The sequence below is a fragment of the Sarcophilus harrisii genome, chromosome 2 (genome assembly GCF_902635505.1).
Source record: "Sarcophilus harrisii chromosome 2, mSarHar1.11, whole genome shotgun sequence".
NCBI lineage: Eukaryota > Metazoa > Chordata > Mammalia > Dasyuromorphia > Dasyuridae > Sarcophilus > Sarcophilus harrisii.
The window spans coordinates 280,930,824-280,948,357 of record NC_045427.1 but is presented as its reverse complement, the minus strand read 5'-3'; the positions used below and the strand labels follow the sequence as shown (position 1 = coordinate 280,948,357).

The window sequence follows — 17,534 nt, the reverse complement described above, 5'->3', positions numbered from 1 at the left end:
ATTGGGTTTATATCCCAAAGAATTCTTAAAAGAGGGACAGGGATCCACATGTGCAAAAAAGTTTGTGGAAGCCCTTTTTGTAGTGGCAAGAAACTAGAAACTGAGAGGTTGCCCGTCAGTTGGAGAATGGCTGAATAAGTTATGGTATATGAATCTTATGGAATATAGTTGTTCTATAAGAAACAATTAGCATGATGATTTCAGAGAGGCCTGGAGAGACTTGCATGAACTGAATGAAGCTAAGTGAAATGACCAGAGCCAGGACATCATTGTACATGGCAACAACAAGAGTATGTGATGATCAATTTTGATGGATGTGGCTCTTTTTAGCAATGAGTTGATTGAGGTCAGTTCCAGTGATCTTGTGATGAAGAGAGCCATTTACACCCAAAGAATGGACTGTGGGAACTGAGTGTAGATCACAACATAGCATTGTTACTCTTTTTGTTATTTGCTTGCATTTTGTTTTCTTTCTCATTTTTTTCTTTTTTTTATCTGATTTTTCTTGTGCAGCAAGGTAATTGTATAAATATATATGCGTATATTGGATTTAATATATTTTTAAACATGTTTAACATACATTGGATTATTTGCCATCTAGGGGAGGGAGTGGGGAGAAGAAGGAGAAATTTTGCAACACAAGGTTTTGCAAGGGTCAATGTTGAAAAATTATCCATACCTAAGTTTTGAAAATAAAAAGCTTTAATTATACATACATACATACATTATATATATATATATCCTGCTAACTTGTGTTATCCTGACTGTGGCTCCATGACATTTGAATTGTTTCTTTCTGGCTGGTTACAGTATTTTCTTGACCTGGGATCTCTGGAATTTGGCTATAATATTCCTGGGATTTTTAATTTGGGGCTCTTTTTTTTAGGAGGTGATAGATGAATTCTTCACTTTCTATTTTATTACATATTTCTAGAATGTCAGGGCAGTTTTCCATGATAATTTCTTGAAATATAATTTCTAGATTTTTTTTAATCATGCTTTCAGACAGTCTAATAATTTTTAAATTCTCTCCTAGGTCTATTTTCCAGATGAGTTGTTTTTCCAGTGAGTGATTTCACTTTTTTTTTCTTATTGTTTATTCTTTTGATCTGGTTTTATTGTTTCTTGCTATTTCATGGAGTCATTAACTTCCTTTGGCCCAATTCTAATTTTAAAAATTTTTATTTTATTTTTTTAAATAGCCTTTTATTTACAAGTTATATGTATGGATAATTTTACAGCATTGACAATTGCCAAACCTTTTGTTCCAATTTTTCCCCTCCTTCCCCCCACTCCCTCCCCTAGATAGCAGGATGACCAGTAGATGTTAAATATATTAAAGTATAAATTAGATACACAATAAATATACATGATTAAACCATTATTTTGCTGTACAAAAAGAATTGGACTCTGAAATATTGTACAATTAGCCTTTGAAGGAAATCCAAAATGCTGGCAGGTAAAAATATAGGAATTGGGAATTCAATGTAATGGTTCTTAGTCATCTCCCAGAGTTCTTTCGTTGGGCATAGTTGGTTCAGTTCATTATTGCTCCATTGGAACTTGTTTGGTTCATCTCATTGCTGAGGATGGCCATGTCCATCAGAATTGATCATCATACAGTATTGTTGTTGAAGTATATAATGATCTCCTGGTTCTGCTCGTTTCACTCAGCATCACTTCATGTAAGTCTCTCCAGGCCTTTCTGAAATCATCCTGTTGGTCATTTCTTACCGAACAATAATATTCCATAATATTCATATACCACAATTTATTCAGCCATTCTCCAATTGATGGGCAGCTACTCAGTTTCCAGTTTCTGGCCACTGCAAAGAGGGCTGCCACAAACATTCGTGCACATACAGATCCCTTTCCCTTCTTTATGATCTCTTTGGGACCCTTTGCTGGATCAAAGGGTATGCATAGTTTGATAACTTTCCAATTCTAATTTTTAAGGAATTATTATCTTCAGTGAACTTTTGTATCTCCCTTTCCAGTTGACTGACTCTACTTTTTAAAGAGATCTTTTCTTCAGTGAATTTTTGTTTATTTATTTTTTTGATGTTGCCAGTACTGCTTTTTAAGGAATTCTCTTGAATAGATTTTTATGCCTTTTACCATTTGGCTTATTCTGCATTTAAGATGTTATTTCTTCAGTATTTTATTTACATGTATTGGTCTATCTGCCATCTGGAGGAGAGGGTAGAGGAAAGGAGGGGAAAAGTTGGAACAGAAGGTTTTGCAAGGGTCAATGCTGAAATTACCCATGCATGTATCTTGTAAATAAAAAGCTATAAAAACAAAAACAAAAACAAAAAAAACTTATGGATCCCACCACCATAGTGAGGGTAAAGTAATACCCTATTAAGAAAAAGGAAAGGACTTCAACCTGTGTTTCAGGGACTATTAAAAGGAGGACTTATTGAACCCTGTATTTCTTCTTACAATTCTGGTAGTCCAAAAAAGGGGGATGGGACATATAGACTGGTACAAGACTTGAGAGATATTAATAAAATTTTCCTGTCATCACATCCTGTAGTCCCCGATCCTTGTACCATTTTAGGGGAGATAACTGAAGGAAACAAATGGTTTACTGTGATAGACCTCAAAGATACATTCTGGGCCTGTCCTTTAGATCCAGAAAGCTGAGACATATATGCATTTGAATGGGAAGACCCTGACACAGAGAGAAAGCAACAATATTGTTGGTACATTCTTCCCCAAACTGGTCAAGTTTGGCCAAATCCTCGAAAAGATATTGTAAAGATTCTAGTCTCCTAGGGGAACTCAAGTGCTGCAATATGTAGATGATTTACTGGTTACTGAGAGGAAAAGAGAGGCAATTAGTGAAATCTCAATCAAACTGCTGAACTACTGGGCCAGGAGTGTTTGAAGGTCTTGAAAAACAAATTAGTTTGTGGAGAGAGAAATTAAGTATTAAAGACACCTTATTAGTGTAGGGCAGAAGAAATTAGACCTCGGAGGGGTAACAGGGATCTTGCAAGCACCCCTGCCCTGGTTCAAATGGAAACTTAGGAAATTCTTAGGATTAGTAAGGTATTGTAAAAATTGGATTGACTCGTATGCTACTCTCACAAAACCAATGTATCAACACTTATTAAAAGATAAACTGAACCAGACAGAGTGAGAGCCTGAAAATAGGGCTTTAGTAAGTTGAAAGAAGTATTGACTTCCTCTCCAGTCTTAGCTTTGCCTTCCTTTGAGAAACTGTTTCATTTGTTTATGAATGTGGATAAGGGAGTATCATTAGGGGTTCTGGCACAAATAGGAGGAAAGCAAAAGAGATCTATTGTCTTCCTATCCAAAATATTGGATTCGGGGCTGGCCAACTTGTATTCAGGCCATTGCAGTGCCCTCCTAGTAAAGGAAAGTAGAAAAGTGACACTTGGAGGAAATTTGATTGTTAGAGACCTCCATCCAATCCGGACTGTTCTAAATCAAAGATAGGGCAGTGGGTCACAGATTCAAGGATTCTCAAGTATGAGGTAATACTATTGGAAAAGGATGACTTTGATCCTCTTGCAGAATAACAACTTCCTTTCCAGTCCCAGAAAATGACAAAGCTGAATTGGACCATTATTGTGTTAATTTTATTGACCTCTAAATCCAGATAAGAATTGGGGACTACTCAAAATTCTTCCTTACCTTTCTAAGCCTCCTTTCTCCTTCTTATACTGAGGAAGAAAAATAGAAAGCCCTGGTTTTGAGGGCCCAAGAACAAGATGAATGATCAGTCCTCCCAGACAGGAGAGAGGTGCCGACCAAAGCAGGTATGAGAGGAGTCTTCCAACATTTACATCAAGGTAGTCATTGAGATGTCCAAAACTTGTGTAATGCTGTCCTAATCAGGTATGTATTGCTGGGCTTATATACCTTGGTGAGGCAATTGGTAGACAGGTGCCTTGTGTGTTGCAAGACAAATAAGCTCTCCCTCCCCTACAAAGCCAGGAGAAAGGGGATAATAGTATAGCTGATTGTATGGAGAATAACTTTACCAGGAAACTAAGGTTCCCAAGTTATGAATGGATCTGGCATAACCAGACCTGATTAGAATACTTTACCACTTTCTGGAGTGCTGTCAACAAAAGTGAATCATATATAAAAAAGTGCCTATTGAGGGAAAAACAACAGTTATGGAAATGTAGAGTCCAGTACCAAGGTGGTCCCTTGGGGGACCAGGACATGCAATATTATCCTGCAGTCTCTAATCTAGTTCACATATCCCCTGAGCAGGGCCTGCTTTAAAGGGACATTACTGGATCTGTGGGCTTACTGCATATACCCATTTGTCCTTGAATTGGACCAAAGTATGCTACATAGGTTTAATTAGAACCAAATTCTTCTTCCTACTAGGTCAGGAAGAAAAACATTTGGGAGTTCTTTTATACGATGATTTAGAGAGAAAAGCAATCCATTGATGCATCAATTGCCAGCACTGGAGATGCTAATGGGTGAGGTGATACTTGGCCCCCAGAGAGAATCATAAAGAATATGGACCTGCGACTTGGGGACAAGACAGGAGTTGGGGATACTGAACTCCAGTTAATATGCTTAATAGAATAATTTGAATTTAAATTGTGTAGAAATTATCACCAACCAGACTATCTAGGTTACTGACTTGCAAAATTTGCAGATCAAAGTAGAGCAGCCATTTTGCAGCATACCTTAGTCCTAGACTCTAGGATAAAACACAAATTCCTCAGCTTGACATTTAGGTATTTCACAGGCTAATTCTGACCTACCTTTCCTGCTTATTCTCACCATACATTAAATGTTTCAGTCAAATATGTTCCCCAAAACTAAGCATTCCATCTGTAAGAGGAGATATAGTGTGTTCTTAGATATAGGAAACTTGAGCTGATGCATTTAAGGTCAGAGATATGTGGGAAAGAGATGGGGTAACATGATCAATGGGGCCTAGAGAATTTCTTTCCAGGTCCCAAATCCCAAATTTATGAAGAAAATAGGAATCAAGGTTCAACTCAAGAGTTCCTTAGTTTTCATTTGAAGAAACAAAAAACTAATTTTGCTAAAAGTATGAGTTGAACATTTTGGGGGACTATTTTGTTTCTTACTCTCCTTTATCTACACATAGGAGAACTGCTTATAGGAACTAAATAAGCCAAACAATGTCTTTCTTAGCTCTCCTTGTGTTATAGTTGCCATTGTACAACATCTCAGAAGTCAGCCAGTCAAAAAGCACTAATCAAATCACTTATTATGTGCCAGGAATAGCAATGTGGAGAGAATGAAAAAAATACAGAATAATCTGATGGAGCTTTCACAATTAAAGATGGAAAAGAAATGGTTAATCTTGCCTTGCTTTGGGAAAAATGGAAGACATGCAATTGGAAGCTATTTTATCATATATTGTTCAGTGCTTTTATGGTTTCTATGTTAAGATTAAAGCACTGTATAGAGTAGAACATCTGTCTTTTCTTGTCTGGAATTGTGACATGTGATTAGAGTTCAATGAAATATAGCAAGTTGAAGGGAGGAGGCAAGGTTAAGCTGGTAGACTGGTGTTCAAAGATGATTTAAGTGGGTAAAGCTATACTAACCACATATCCTAAGCTAAGAGGTAAGGAAAGCTATCCATGGAGATATGGGGCCAGAGAAGAAAAAAAGTCTTTCTGAGAATCAAATAAAACTTTTTATTTCCCTATACTTCTTTTCAGGGGAAGTAGAGTACCATAACTATCAGAATGAATTTGGGATTCACTTAATACCTGAGCTTTCCTATTGAATAGGATCAGATTATGGACTGGCAGTGCCACTTGGTAAGCATGTTGTATTTTCTGAGAAGAATGTGAATAACCCAAGGGCATGGACTGTTTAATTTTTATCTTTGTATTCCCACAGGCTATCATAGAGCCTGGGACTTAGTAGGAACTTACTAAATATTTGTGGAATGAATAAATAGCACTTAAAAAAATTTCTGTAATGCATTTATCATGTAATGTTTTTTTATGGCTATTTTTATTAGTGTCCTGTCCCTTTATAGATTAAGTTTCATGAGGAAAGAGGCTTAGTCTCATCTACATATTGTATTGTCTCCTATGCCTATTACTCAGTACACAGTAAATAATCTTAAGTGTTTGTTGAATGAATCAATCCCCTGATTGAAGTTTATCGACATGTTTATAGAACTACACCTATATATTTTTTGAGCTCATATAAGAACTCTAATAATAGTTATTATAATTACCTTACGTTTATATAAAATGCTTTGTGATTTTAATACTAAGTTATCTCCTCTCTCTTACTGCTTATTTTCCCATTCCTGCTCTAAAGCCCAGCTTCTTAAACTGTGTCACCACCTCATACAGAGTCTTGTAAATAAATGTGGGGGTTGCAAAATTATAATTTATTATCAATAAATATTTGATTTCATATGCCTATATACTAGAGATTACATAAAAATTCTCAGGTGAAAAAGGGTTGTGAGTAGAAAAAGTTTAAGAAGTCCTGTTCTAAAGAGATTCCTTCTAAAAGTTGAAAGCTGTGATATTTAGTGATTTGGAGTTCAGAAGAAGTCCTATAGTTTCCTTGTTGTAGTTAGCATCCCTTCTATTTCTGTCTTTATACTGTAGCCCTACAACAGCTATCCAATAAAGTTTCAGAATCCTTCAGAGGCTATCTAGTTTAACCTGCCCAAGAATTACTTACACAGTATTGCCCAATAACTTCAGAGGTAGGCCATTCCATTTGTGAAAAGCCCTAATTATATCTACTTATGTATGTCCCCTTTCCACATGAGAGTTCTATTGAGTATCTAAAACTGTCAAATCTAATGCCTCTTTCACATGTTAGGCTCTCAATACTTGAAGATAATTGTCATGTGTCTCCTAAGTCTTTTCCTTTGTCTTCACCCTGCATTCCTTCTGTAATTAACTTTATTCTGACCCTACTTTCTCAGTTCCAGAGTGCCTTGAAGGGTTGAGAATGACCTTTTCCCTACTACAGGTCACTATTCACTATGTCTCCCCTCTCATTTTTTAGTTTTTAGTGGAACAGTAACTATCATTCAAGCAGTATTTAACTACTGGAAATCAATTACCTTTTGTAAAAGGTTATTTATTTTAAAGGTATAGCAAGAACAACAAATATCCCTAGCATCTCAAGAGCTAATCTTTCTACTCTGCCTTTGTCTTTGGGAGTTAGGGGAAATTTGAGTTATAAATTGCTCAATTCCTATATAATATTAGCCCCACTAAGTCCACATCCAGAAGTGTCATCTCTGCTGGACAAGTTCTCACCCTGTCCTCTAGCAGACTGGATTCCCGAAATTCTTCCTCAGGGTTGCTTTCTCTTCCCTAGGATATTAGTGCTGGAGTGACCACGAGATTTGGCCTGGGCTCTGATTCTCAGATTCATGCAGCTCAATCTCTTGACCTCTCATAACTTTCCAAGATAGAGATGTTAATCCTTATACTTACAGAGGAAAAGATGAGCAAAAAGTCAAAGGACCAGAAACTAATAGGCCTATTTAAAGATGCTGATAGTTTTGACTATATAACTAATAGAAAAAGGCTCTCAACCACATGAATAGCCTACTTGTGATAGTAAACCTGTTACAGAATGTACATTCATATGCCATTATTTCCCTTGTACCTCATTACAATTCTTCTGGAACTAGCTGTCAGCTGCATTCTATGTGGACAAATGCCATCTCCTGTAGTCTAGGGATGCATCAGACCTCCATTACATTTTGATCTGTGCTTCATAAAGCATGGTTTCCAATCTCCATAGGATCCTCGTTGCTCTGTAATATCCTTTTCTTGTTAATACGCTTTGTAAAGTGTGGCAACTAGAACTGAACAAAGTACTCCAGATGTGATATCTTTTATAGCTTTTCCAGTTAATCAGTCAACATGCATTTATTAGGTGATTGATACCAGTCACTTAAAGAAAGGACAAAATACTTCTGGCCCTTATGGAAATTCCAGTATGAAAAACCATATACATATTTTATTTGCAAAACATATGCATGGGTAATTTTTTAACATTGACCTTGCAAAACCTTCTGTTCCAACTTTTCCCCTCCTTCCGCCCACCCCCTCCCCTAGATGGCAGGTAGTCCAATACATGTTAAATATGTTAAAAGTATATGTTAGATACAATATATGTATACATATTTATACAGTTATCTTGCTGCATGAGAAAAATTGGATCTAGAAAGAAGGTAAAAAAAAAAAAAACCTGAGAAGGAAAACAAAAATGCAAGCAAACAATAACAAAAAGAGTGGAAATGCTATGTTGTGGTCCACATTCATTTCCCATAGTTCTCTCTCTGGGTGTAGCTGATTCTCTTCATTACTGACCAATTGGAATTGGTTTGGATCATCTCATTGTTGAAGAGAGCTACATCCATCAGAATTGATCATCATATAGTATTAATATTGAAGTATATAATGATTTCCTGATTCTGCTCATTTTACTTAGCATCAGTTCCTTTAAGTCTCTCCAGGCCTTTCTGAAATCATCCTGTGCAGAAGCTTTTCAATTGCTTTTTTGTATTGCCTTTATCCCTTGTTTCATGACCTGTTAAACATAATTGAAATGACTCAGTTCCAATTTAGCCAATACTTTTGTATAATCCCGAAACTTTGTTCTTACATATTCTGGATTCAATCTTGGGGACTTCTCACTAAATATCCCCCTTTTCCCCCTAATGCTCCCACCCAGAATTCCTTATATGGATATAAGGATTTATATAGTAATTAGATATTTGCAAAAGTAGGGCCCTTCTATTCCCATGCAAGCACTCAGGCTAAGGAAAAAAAAACAAAACAAACCTGAATATAGGAAGAATTTATTTAGCCCAGTAAAGAAGGACTTACATAGCCAAGTACTTAAATGGTAAAGACAACTATTTCTTCATTGAACCTCACTTTTCTTGGTCTTATTAGTTAACAGGAATGTAGATGATGTCCTCATTCTCCTGTCAGAAATGCTCAGGTTCACTAGTTAACCCTCTCTGAACCTATACACTCTATATACTTCACTACATCAAAAAAAAAAGGATAAGATCTAGATTTGTACTTCTGTATTGTAATTTTGTCTGCTATTGATCTTTGGCTTACACTCCTAATTGCGTTAGGAGTTCCACTATGTCCCAGAATTCTGCTGCTAATTATAAGACAGAAACTTAGTCCAACAACTCTACTATTATTTGCTACTGCTGCTGGCTTACATTCTGGCAGCTCCAGTTTGGCTCAATAACTCCTTGCCTCTAGATGAGTTCCCCTGTCTGAAAAATCATCTTTCAGAAGCATATTTGACTGTCAGTCTTCTGATCAAGTAACTTCAGTAGCTGGCTCCCTATTGCCTACAGGATCAAGTAAAAATTCTATCTTGCAGCCCTTCTTAATTTGACTACCACTTCCTTACTAAGAATATAGCATGTAACTTTCTTCCACTTATTCTTTTTCATTCAAGTCAAACCAGCTTTTCTGTTTCCTAAATGATCTTATCTGCTTCTCTGCCTTTATAGCACACTTTTATCTAAAACCTAGAAAGCTTTTCCTTTTCACTTCTGCCTCTCAGAGTCCGTAGTATGGCCAATGATTGGTTTACTGTGAAGATCAGCAAAGATGGCAAAGTAGGATGGAGGTTGGGGAGGGAGCGTTTACCTAAGAAGATCCAGGAGATCAGGAATGGACAATTGGCAATTGGTAATTGGCAAGCATTTATTAAGCACCAATTATGTGCTAAGTTCTCCAAATACAGAGAAAAGCAAAAAACAAAAAACACAAAAAGTCTAATAGGAGAAACAATGAGCAACCTACTAGGTACAAACTTATTTATCTGTTTATCTATATCTACCTCCCTACCTCCCTATTTGCCTATCTGAGATTTATTTTGTTTAATTATTTCAGTTACATCCAGCTTTTTGTGACCCTATCATGGGTTTTCTTGGTAAAGATGCTGTAGTGGTTTGCTATTTCCTTCTCCAGCTCACTTCACTGATAAGGAACTGAAGCAGACAAATGTCTGACCTCAGAATTCAAGATGATGAGTCTTCTTGACTTTGGACTCTGTACCATCCACTGTGGCAAGTAAAGGTATACTGAGATCTATGTGAATACATAAATATATTTTTTGTAGATATATATTACATAAATATGTAATACTGTGTCATATAACATATCTTATAAATTACATACAACAGTAAATATTTATATATTTTATATGTTTATATTATAGAATATAGTAAATGTAATGGTGCATTACCTAAATATTATGGTAAATATAGTAATTATATATGATATGTGATCTATGATGTGAGGTTTGTCACCAAATGATGGCAGGCACCAAAAGTTGGGGTTCGATCATTTGAAGAATTCACAATGACCATTCTTTTTGGTGAAAGGTAGATTTAGGGGAATAGGTTACAGACAAAATGAAGGGATAGAATAAACACCAGGAATGGTAAATGTGGAATAGAGTGGTAAAACATATGAAAGTCAAGTTCCTCAGTAGAACTCACAATTACCCAATAGAAAGGGAGCACCCCACAAGGTTGAGGCATGCCCTTAACTGATCCTGAAAGGGATTTAACAGATTAAGAGTTAGCTGTAAGGAAAATTGGGACTGAGAAACATAGTGGAGTTAGCAGAGATACCTTGCAGGCTTGTAAGGAGAAAGACACCACAAGGCAGTGTCCAGGCAGTCTGACCCAAAGGAAGGCAGCAGCCATGGGGATAACTCATAAGTAGAGTTTATAGGAAACATTTAATCTCAGGGACATGATTGGGATTACTGACAAGATATGGCAAAGTGAGACTGCTGGAGACCTTTAAAGAGGGGGGGGAGTCTCAGAAGTTGGACATAATTTGGATTTCAAACTGAATGACCTCCCCAAAGGGCGGAACCATGGAGCTAAACTGATCTCTAACAGAACCTTGCCTGCTGACCTTAGGGATCAATTCTTTAGTTTTTCTTTTTCCAAAACAATATTCAGGATATTATCATGACACATTATAATGTATTACCACATTATAAATACATATTACATGTATTTATAAAATCTTTATCTCCTATATATGTATGTATACAGGATAAATTGGAGAGAATGTGAGAAGGAAAGCAGTATGATTAAGCAAGATTGGCTTCTTACAGAAGGTTGTAGTTGAGCTATGTTGATTTGATCCCAAACCTTTCAGAGTCTCCAGTTCAAGATTTGTGCCCCCTCAGGTTTTTCACACTGTAGGTCCAGTTCTCCTACATACATTGTCTCTTTGGTGATTTTATTTTTTCATGTCCCAAATGGTATTGATAAAGTGCGAGAACTGGGGTCAGGGATCGCCTCTGGTCGGAGTCACAGGTCTTTTTTGCGAAAGAACTCATGAACCTGAAGTCTATAGCAAAAAGGGATTTATTTTGATTTGTTTTCACTAAGAAGACAGCTTTCCTAGTGGGAAAAAATCCTGGCCTGATAGTTTTGCGAAATGTCTGGGCAAACTGCACTAGATATATTGAGGCTGCTTTGATCTTTGGCCCTGAGTCGGGGGAAGGTGTGTGTGTGTGTCGGGGCGAGGTGATCCCCGGATGAATTTGCAAGACTAGTTTTCTATTCAATTCAATTCAAAATGGAATGAGATCACTCATGGTGAGAGTTTCCTTTATGGACACGAGGGTGTGCCCCACCTAGGGGAAAGTTTGAGACCCCAGTCACCTATCTTCCTCACATTAAAGGGGACACCGTTTACATCCGGGGCTCTCCAACTCTTCCCCGCAAAAGATGTTTCCATCAGGATTATTAATTATAGGAGTATTTTTCATACCCCCTCTCCTATCTTAAACTTAGGGGCTGGAACAGTCACGCCCCGCCTCGTACCTCCCACACTGCTTACAAGTTAATGAAACGTTTGTTGGATGGAGTCAGGGACTGGAGGTTTAGCTTCCAAGGTTTAACGCTTCTCATCCCGTTTCCCCCCTTGGACAGTGAAATCGTCATGGAGATAAAACTTTGTGCACCTTCAAAAAAATGCTTTGTAAGTGCTATGTGAAGTGTAATATTTCCCTAAATATATTAATGTAACAAATAACATCAAAAATTCTCATCAGTGTCTTCGCTGGCCGCTCCTTGGTATGGCTCCTTTTATCTTATGTGGGGGGGAGGCAGCGTATAATTAATGAGCACGCGGTAAAGGACACGTCATTCGAAGCCCTTCCTTACATTGCCAAACTCTGGTTCTTCCTTTTCACCTTTCCAGGGCGACGGTTCAGGGATTACGAAGAGGGAGCGAAGATCTCAATGGATTGAATATAGAAGGAAGCCAGCCTTCCCTCGTTTGGTCCTCCGGCATCCCATCGTCCCTTGCGACACGGACACGTCCTCGCCTTGGCAGCCGCTCTGCGCCGCCGGTGCCCGGCGCCCTCTCGGTGATCCGCCGCAGCCCCCTGGGCGGGTGTCATGGCGGCCAGCGTCGAGTTGGCAGGAGTTGTCCGCAAGGCTGGCGGAAAGTGGCCGAAGTAGCCGGACAGACGTATGGCTCGGGCTATTAGGAGTTCCCGGGGATGAGCGAGGGTCCCCACGCAGAGAAGAATTTCTCAGAGTTGGCGAGTGTCCGTCGTTCGCGGCTCGGGAGCAGTCTGGGCGGGGGTGGGCTGTGGAGGGGCCTGCCTGTCGCTCCCCTCGGAGGTCGGCGTCGCCTTGGAAACCGGCGGAGAGCACCTGGCGGCGGATCGCTGCGGGCCCCTGACCTATGTAAATAAGGGCTTGAGATCGCGGCTACGGAACGAAACTCCAACCCGGACGCGGAGGAGGGAGCTGTTTCGAAGTCCGCCGCGGCGATGTCTTCGTGGCTAGGCAGCCTGGGCTCTGGCCTGGGCCAGTCCCTGGGACAAGTGGGCGGCAGCTTGTCTTCTCTGACGGGCCAGATCTCCAACTTCACCAAGGACATGCTGTTGGAGGGCACGGAGGAGGTGGAAGGTAACTCTGGGGCTCCGGAGACTCCCGCGGAGCATTGGGAGCTGGACTTGTCCCTAAGGGGCATCCAGCCAAGCCTTCGTACTTCCCAGTGGGGACATTGAGGCACGGAGAGGCGACGTGACGTGTTAGGTCACGCTGGTAGTGGTACTGGCCTGGGTCCTCCGACTCACATTCCCCAGTGAACTGTCTGGCTGCCAGCTTATTCCCATCTCCCGAACGGGACCGGAAACAGTGACTATTTTTTTCTTTTTCTTTAGACCCCCTTTTTCCTTTCCATGTCTGAGCTTATTCTGTCCCACTCTCCTGCCCTTTCCTTAACGTCCCTTCTCTTAGCTGAGGACACTACCAGTTTTCCCTTCCCCCCCCCCCCCCCCCGCTCTCCCCCCCCCCCCCCCCCCCCCCCCAATTTAGTCTTCAACTTCTCGGGCAGGGAAAAACAACTCTCCAAGTTCTTTTTCTTATTCAGGAATGCCTTTTTTCTACAATTGAAGATGGACAGCTTCACTAATATTAGCTTGTTCAATTCTGACAACATTGTGAAGTAGTCACACTAGGTATTTTTTCTCCATTTTTACAGTCCAAAAACTGAAGTTTAGAAAAGTAAAATAAGAGTTCCTGGTCCACTGGAACTTTAATATTTTAGATTTCACCCCTTTTTCCTTTAATTACTATTCTTTTAGACTTTAGTAAAGAACAGTGATTCACCCAGTTTCGCAATAGCAAATAATAACTATTTGCAATTATATAGCACTATATGATTACAAATTGTTATGTATCTTGTATCTTATGTAATATTCCCAATAGCTCTATGAGACAGGCTCAAAACCTCACACTAATAAAGGGTGCTTTTGAAATCCAGGTCTTCAGATCCAGAGTTCAGTAGTTTTTCCATTATATCAAAATAGCTTTCATAAAATTAATTGAAAACTAATATTTCTCTCTTCTTTTGGCAGTTTGTGACTGCTGTAAGCTGTAAATCTGTGATCTTAATTGTGATGGTACATGGTCCACCCCATTCTCCTTCCCCCCCCCCCCCCCCCCCCCCCCCCCCCCCCCCCCCCCCCCCCCCCCCCCCCCCATCCCATTCTTCTAAAATAATCTCTATTCTAAAATATCTGATAAGTGGTCATCCAGGCCCTCTTTAGAGGATCTTCAATGTAATGTACACACACTTTCAACTCTGCACTTTGGACAACTTCTCACAAAGTTTTTCCTGAAATCAAGCTTAAATTTATTTCTTTGCAATTTTTGTTCACTTCTGCTCTTTGGGAACAACAGAAAAAAAAAGTCTAATCTTTCATAAGATAGCTCTTTTAGACACTTGAAAACTTAAAATTGTTTCTAAGTGCTTTTTCTTTAGGATAAACATACTTAGAGTAAATATTCCTTCAATCAGTCTTCATATAAATGATTTGGCCTCAAGAAGAAATCATCCTGGTTGTTCTCCTCTACAGCTTATAAATGTCCTTAAAGTGTAATCATCAGAACTAAATACGGTACTCCAAATATGGTCCAACCAAAACTGAGTATGGAGGAGTTATTTACCTCTGCATTCCTAGGAACATTGTATCACTTTATTATGATCTAGAAAATAACAAATAAAAATTTCCTTATGCAAAGTAGACCAGAAAAAGATTCTACATAAAACCATAAATCTATTATATGCAAGTTAGACTTTAAAATTAAAGTATGTATGTATCTGTCAGTCATATTAACATGGTAGTTAACCAATGTTCTCCACTTGCTTGTATGTTTTCTGAATTTCTTTGTTTCCTTTCATATATTTAAAGAGTAGCAATATCTCTTTTAATGTAGCCCAGAATCATATTAGCCTTTTGATTGCCTTATCACACTGTTGTTCCATGTTAACCTTTCAGGCCACTAAAATGTAGTTCTCTTTTCTTTTTTTTTTTCTTTCTTTTTTTAAGACAGTATACTCTTTTAAATGTTCTTTCCCCATTCCATACTAGTGGGGTTGATTTTCTTGAACCCCAGTGTAAGAGTTTACATTTTTAAAAAATTTCTTATGTCATATTAATACTCCAGACTGTCAGCTCTTTTGCTCTTGACTTTGTCATCCAGTGTTAACTTGTCTTTTTCACCATTTGTGCATATCATGAGCATATGTTTTGTGCCTTTATTTCAATTCATTCATAAAATTGTTAAACTGCATAGGACTAAGCACAATTCCTTAGGGCAGTCCATTGTGCCAAGTCTGAATAATGATTATTTTTTGAGTCCAGCTGTTCAACCAGTTCTGAATCTATCTAATTATAATGTTATCTAATCCAGTGGTTTCCAAATTCATGGAGAATGGGAAAGGGAGATAGAGTAATTGAGTAATGGGAACTTATGTAAAGCAAGACTTGTTTGTATAACTATTGGAAATGCATGCTTAAAATTTTTTTTTCTCTTAAGAATCATGTGATAAAAAATTTAGGAAAACACTAATTCACGTTTTCTCATCTTTTCCACAAGAATAACATGAGAGACTGTGTTTTTCTAAAATCTAGATAAATTGTATCTTCAACATTCCCATTTTACAAGCCTTACAATTGATCTCTCATGATTTGTAAACTATAATCCATTAGATTTTTTAAAGTGCATAAAGGGCTTTAGTAGGCATGTTACTTGGTACTGGGATACATCCAAAAGAAAGAGTTATTTCCCTTATATTCATGTATAAGTGAATTCAGGAGATATACAAAATAAATGCATAAATATAGGAAGGGCAAATCATTTAACAACTGGGAAAATAAGAAAAGACCTTTCTTGAAAAAAGTAGCATTATAGCTGAGCTTTGTAAGGAGTTAGAAATATAAAAATCAGAGGTAAGAGGGAGAGCATTCTAGGAATGAGATAAAGGCTGTCCAAAGGTATGTTGATGGGAAATGGCATATCATGTAGAGGGAACAGCAAACAGCCAAGCTCTACTTTGGATGGATTCTGTAGGGGACTAATATGTAATCAGTTTGTAAAAATAGATTTAAACCATATTGTGAAGGGTTTTAATACTAGAAGAAATTGTATTTTATCCTAGAAGCAGTGGGGAAATGCTGATGCTTCTTAGTTAACTAATATGCTTAGATCTATACTGTATATGGGATGGATTGGAATAGGAAGGAGACACAGGGAGATAAATTGGGATTCTAGATGAGAGGTGATGTGGGCCTGAATCAGACTTGTATAGAAAAGGGGATGGGTGTAAGAAATATTGAAGCAGAATCAAAAGGATTTTGCAGCTGATTAGATTTAATAGGATGAGAATGAATGAAGTGTTGAGGATAATTCCAAGGTTGTACAACTAAATGGTGGTACCCTAAATAGAAATTGGGAAATTAAGAGGTGCATATTGGGGGGACAGTAATGAGTTCTGTTTTAGAGATGTTGAATTTGAGGTGCCTTTGTAGCATCCAGTTGGAGATAAAATACTGGAGATGAGGGATGAGATTAGGGCTGGATATATAGATTTGGAAATTATCTGTATAGGTATGATCATTGAATTTTTTTTAAATTATAATAATTTTTTATTGACAGAAATATGCCTGGGTAATTTTTTGCAACATTATCCCTTGCACTCACTTCTATTCCGATTTTTCCCCTCTCTCCCTCTACCCCCTCCCCTAGATGGCAAGCAGTCCTATATATGTTAAATATGTCGCAGTATATCACTAGATACAATATATGTGTGCAGAACTGAACAGTTCTCTTGTTGCATAGGGAGAATTGGATTCAGAAGGTAGAAATAACCCAGGAAGAAAAACAAAAATGCAAACAGTTTACATTCATTTCCCAGTGTTTTTTCTTTGGGTGTAGCTGCTTCTGTTCATCATTGATCAATTGAAACTGAGTTAGGTCTCTTTGTCAAAGAAATCCACTTCCATCAGAATACATCTTCATACAGTATCATTGTTGAAGTATATAATGATCTTCTGGTTCTGCTCATTTCACTTAGCATCAGTTCATGTAAGTCTGTTCAAGTCTCTCTATATTCATCCTGCTGGTCATTTCTTACAGAACAATAATATTCCATAACATTCATATACCACAACTTACCCAACCCAACCGTTCTCCAATTGATGGGCATCCATTCATTTTCCAGTTTCTAGCCACTACAAACAGGGCTGCCACAAACATTTTGGCACATACAGGTCCCTTTATGATCATTGAATTGTTTTTTTCTTTTTTGCATTTTATTTTATTAATTTTTTTCTTTTTATTTATTTATTTATTTAATAGCCTTTTATTTACAGGTTATATGCATGGGTAACTTTACAGCATTAACAATTGCCAAACCTCTTGTTCCAATTTTTCACCTCTTACCCCCCCACCCCCTCCCCCAGATGGCAGGATGACCAGTAGATGTTAAATATATTAAAATATAAATTAGATACACAATAAGTATACATACCCAAACCTTTATTTTGCTGTACAAAAAGAATCAGACTCTGAAATATTGTACAATTAGCTTGTGAAGGAAATCAAAAATTCAGGTGGGCATAAATATAGGGATTGGGAGTTCAATGTAATAGTTTTTAGTCATCACCCAGAGTTCTTTCTCTGGGTGTAGCTG

At 38.0% G+C, this 17,534-nt stretch overlaps 1 protein-coding gene across 1 annotated transcript in view; it reads left to right on the top strand.

The window, feature by feature from the left end:
• The first annotated feature begins 12,236 nt into the window (after window positions 1-12,236).
• TRIP11 (thyroid hormone receptor interactor 11) overlaps window positions 12,237-17,534 on the top strand; it is a 91,308-nt gene continuing 86,010 nt past the window's right edge. The window contains exon 1 of the mRNA XM_012547137.3: window positions 12,237-12,961. Coding sequence (XP_012402591.1) covers window positions 12,823-12,961 — 139 coding nt within the window. The 5' untranslated portion in view covers window positions 12,237-12,822. The remainder of the gene's footprint in view (window positions 12,962-17,534) is intronic.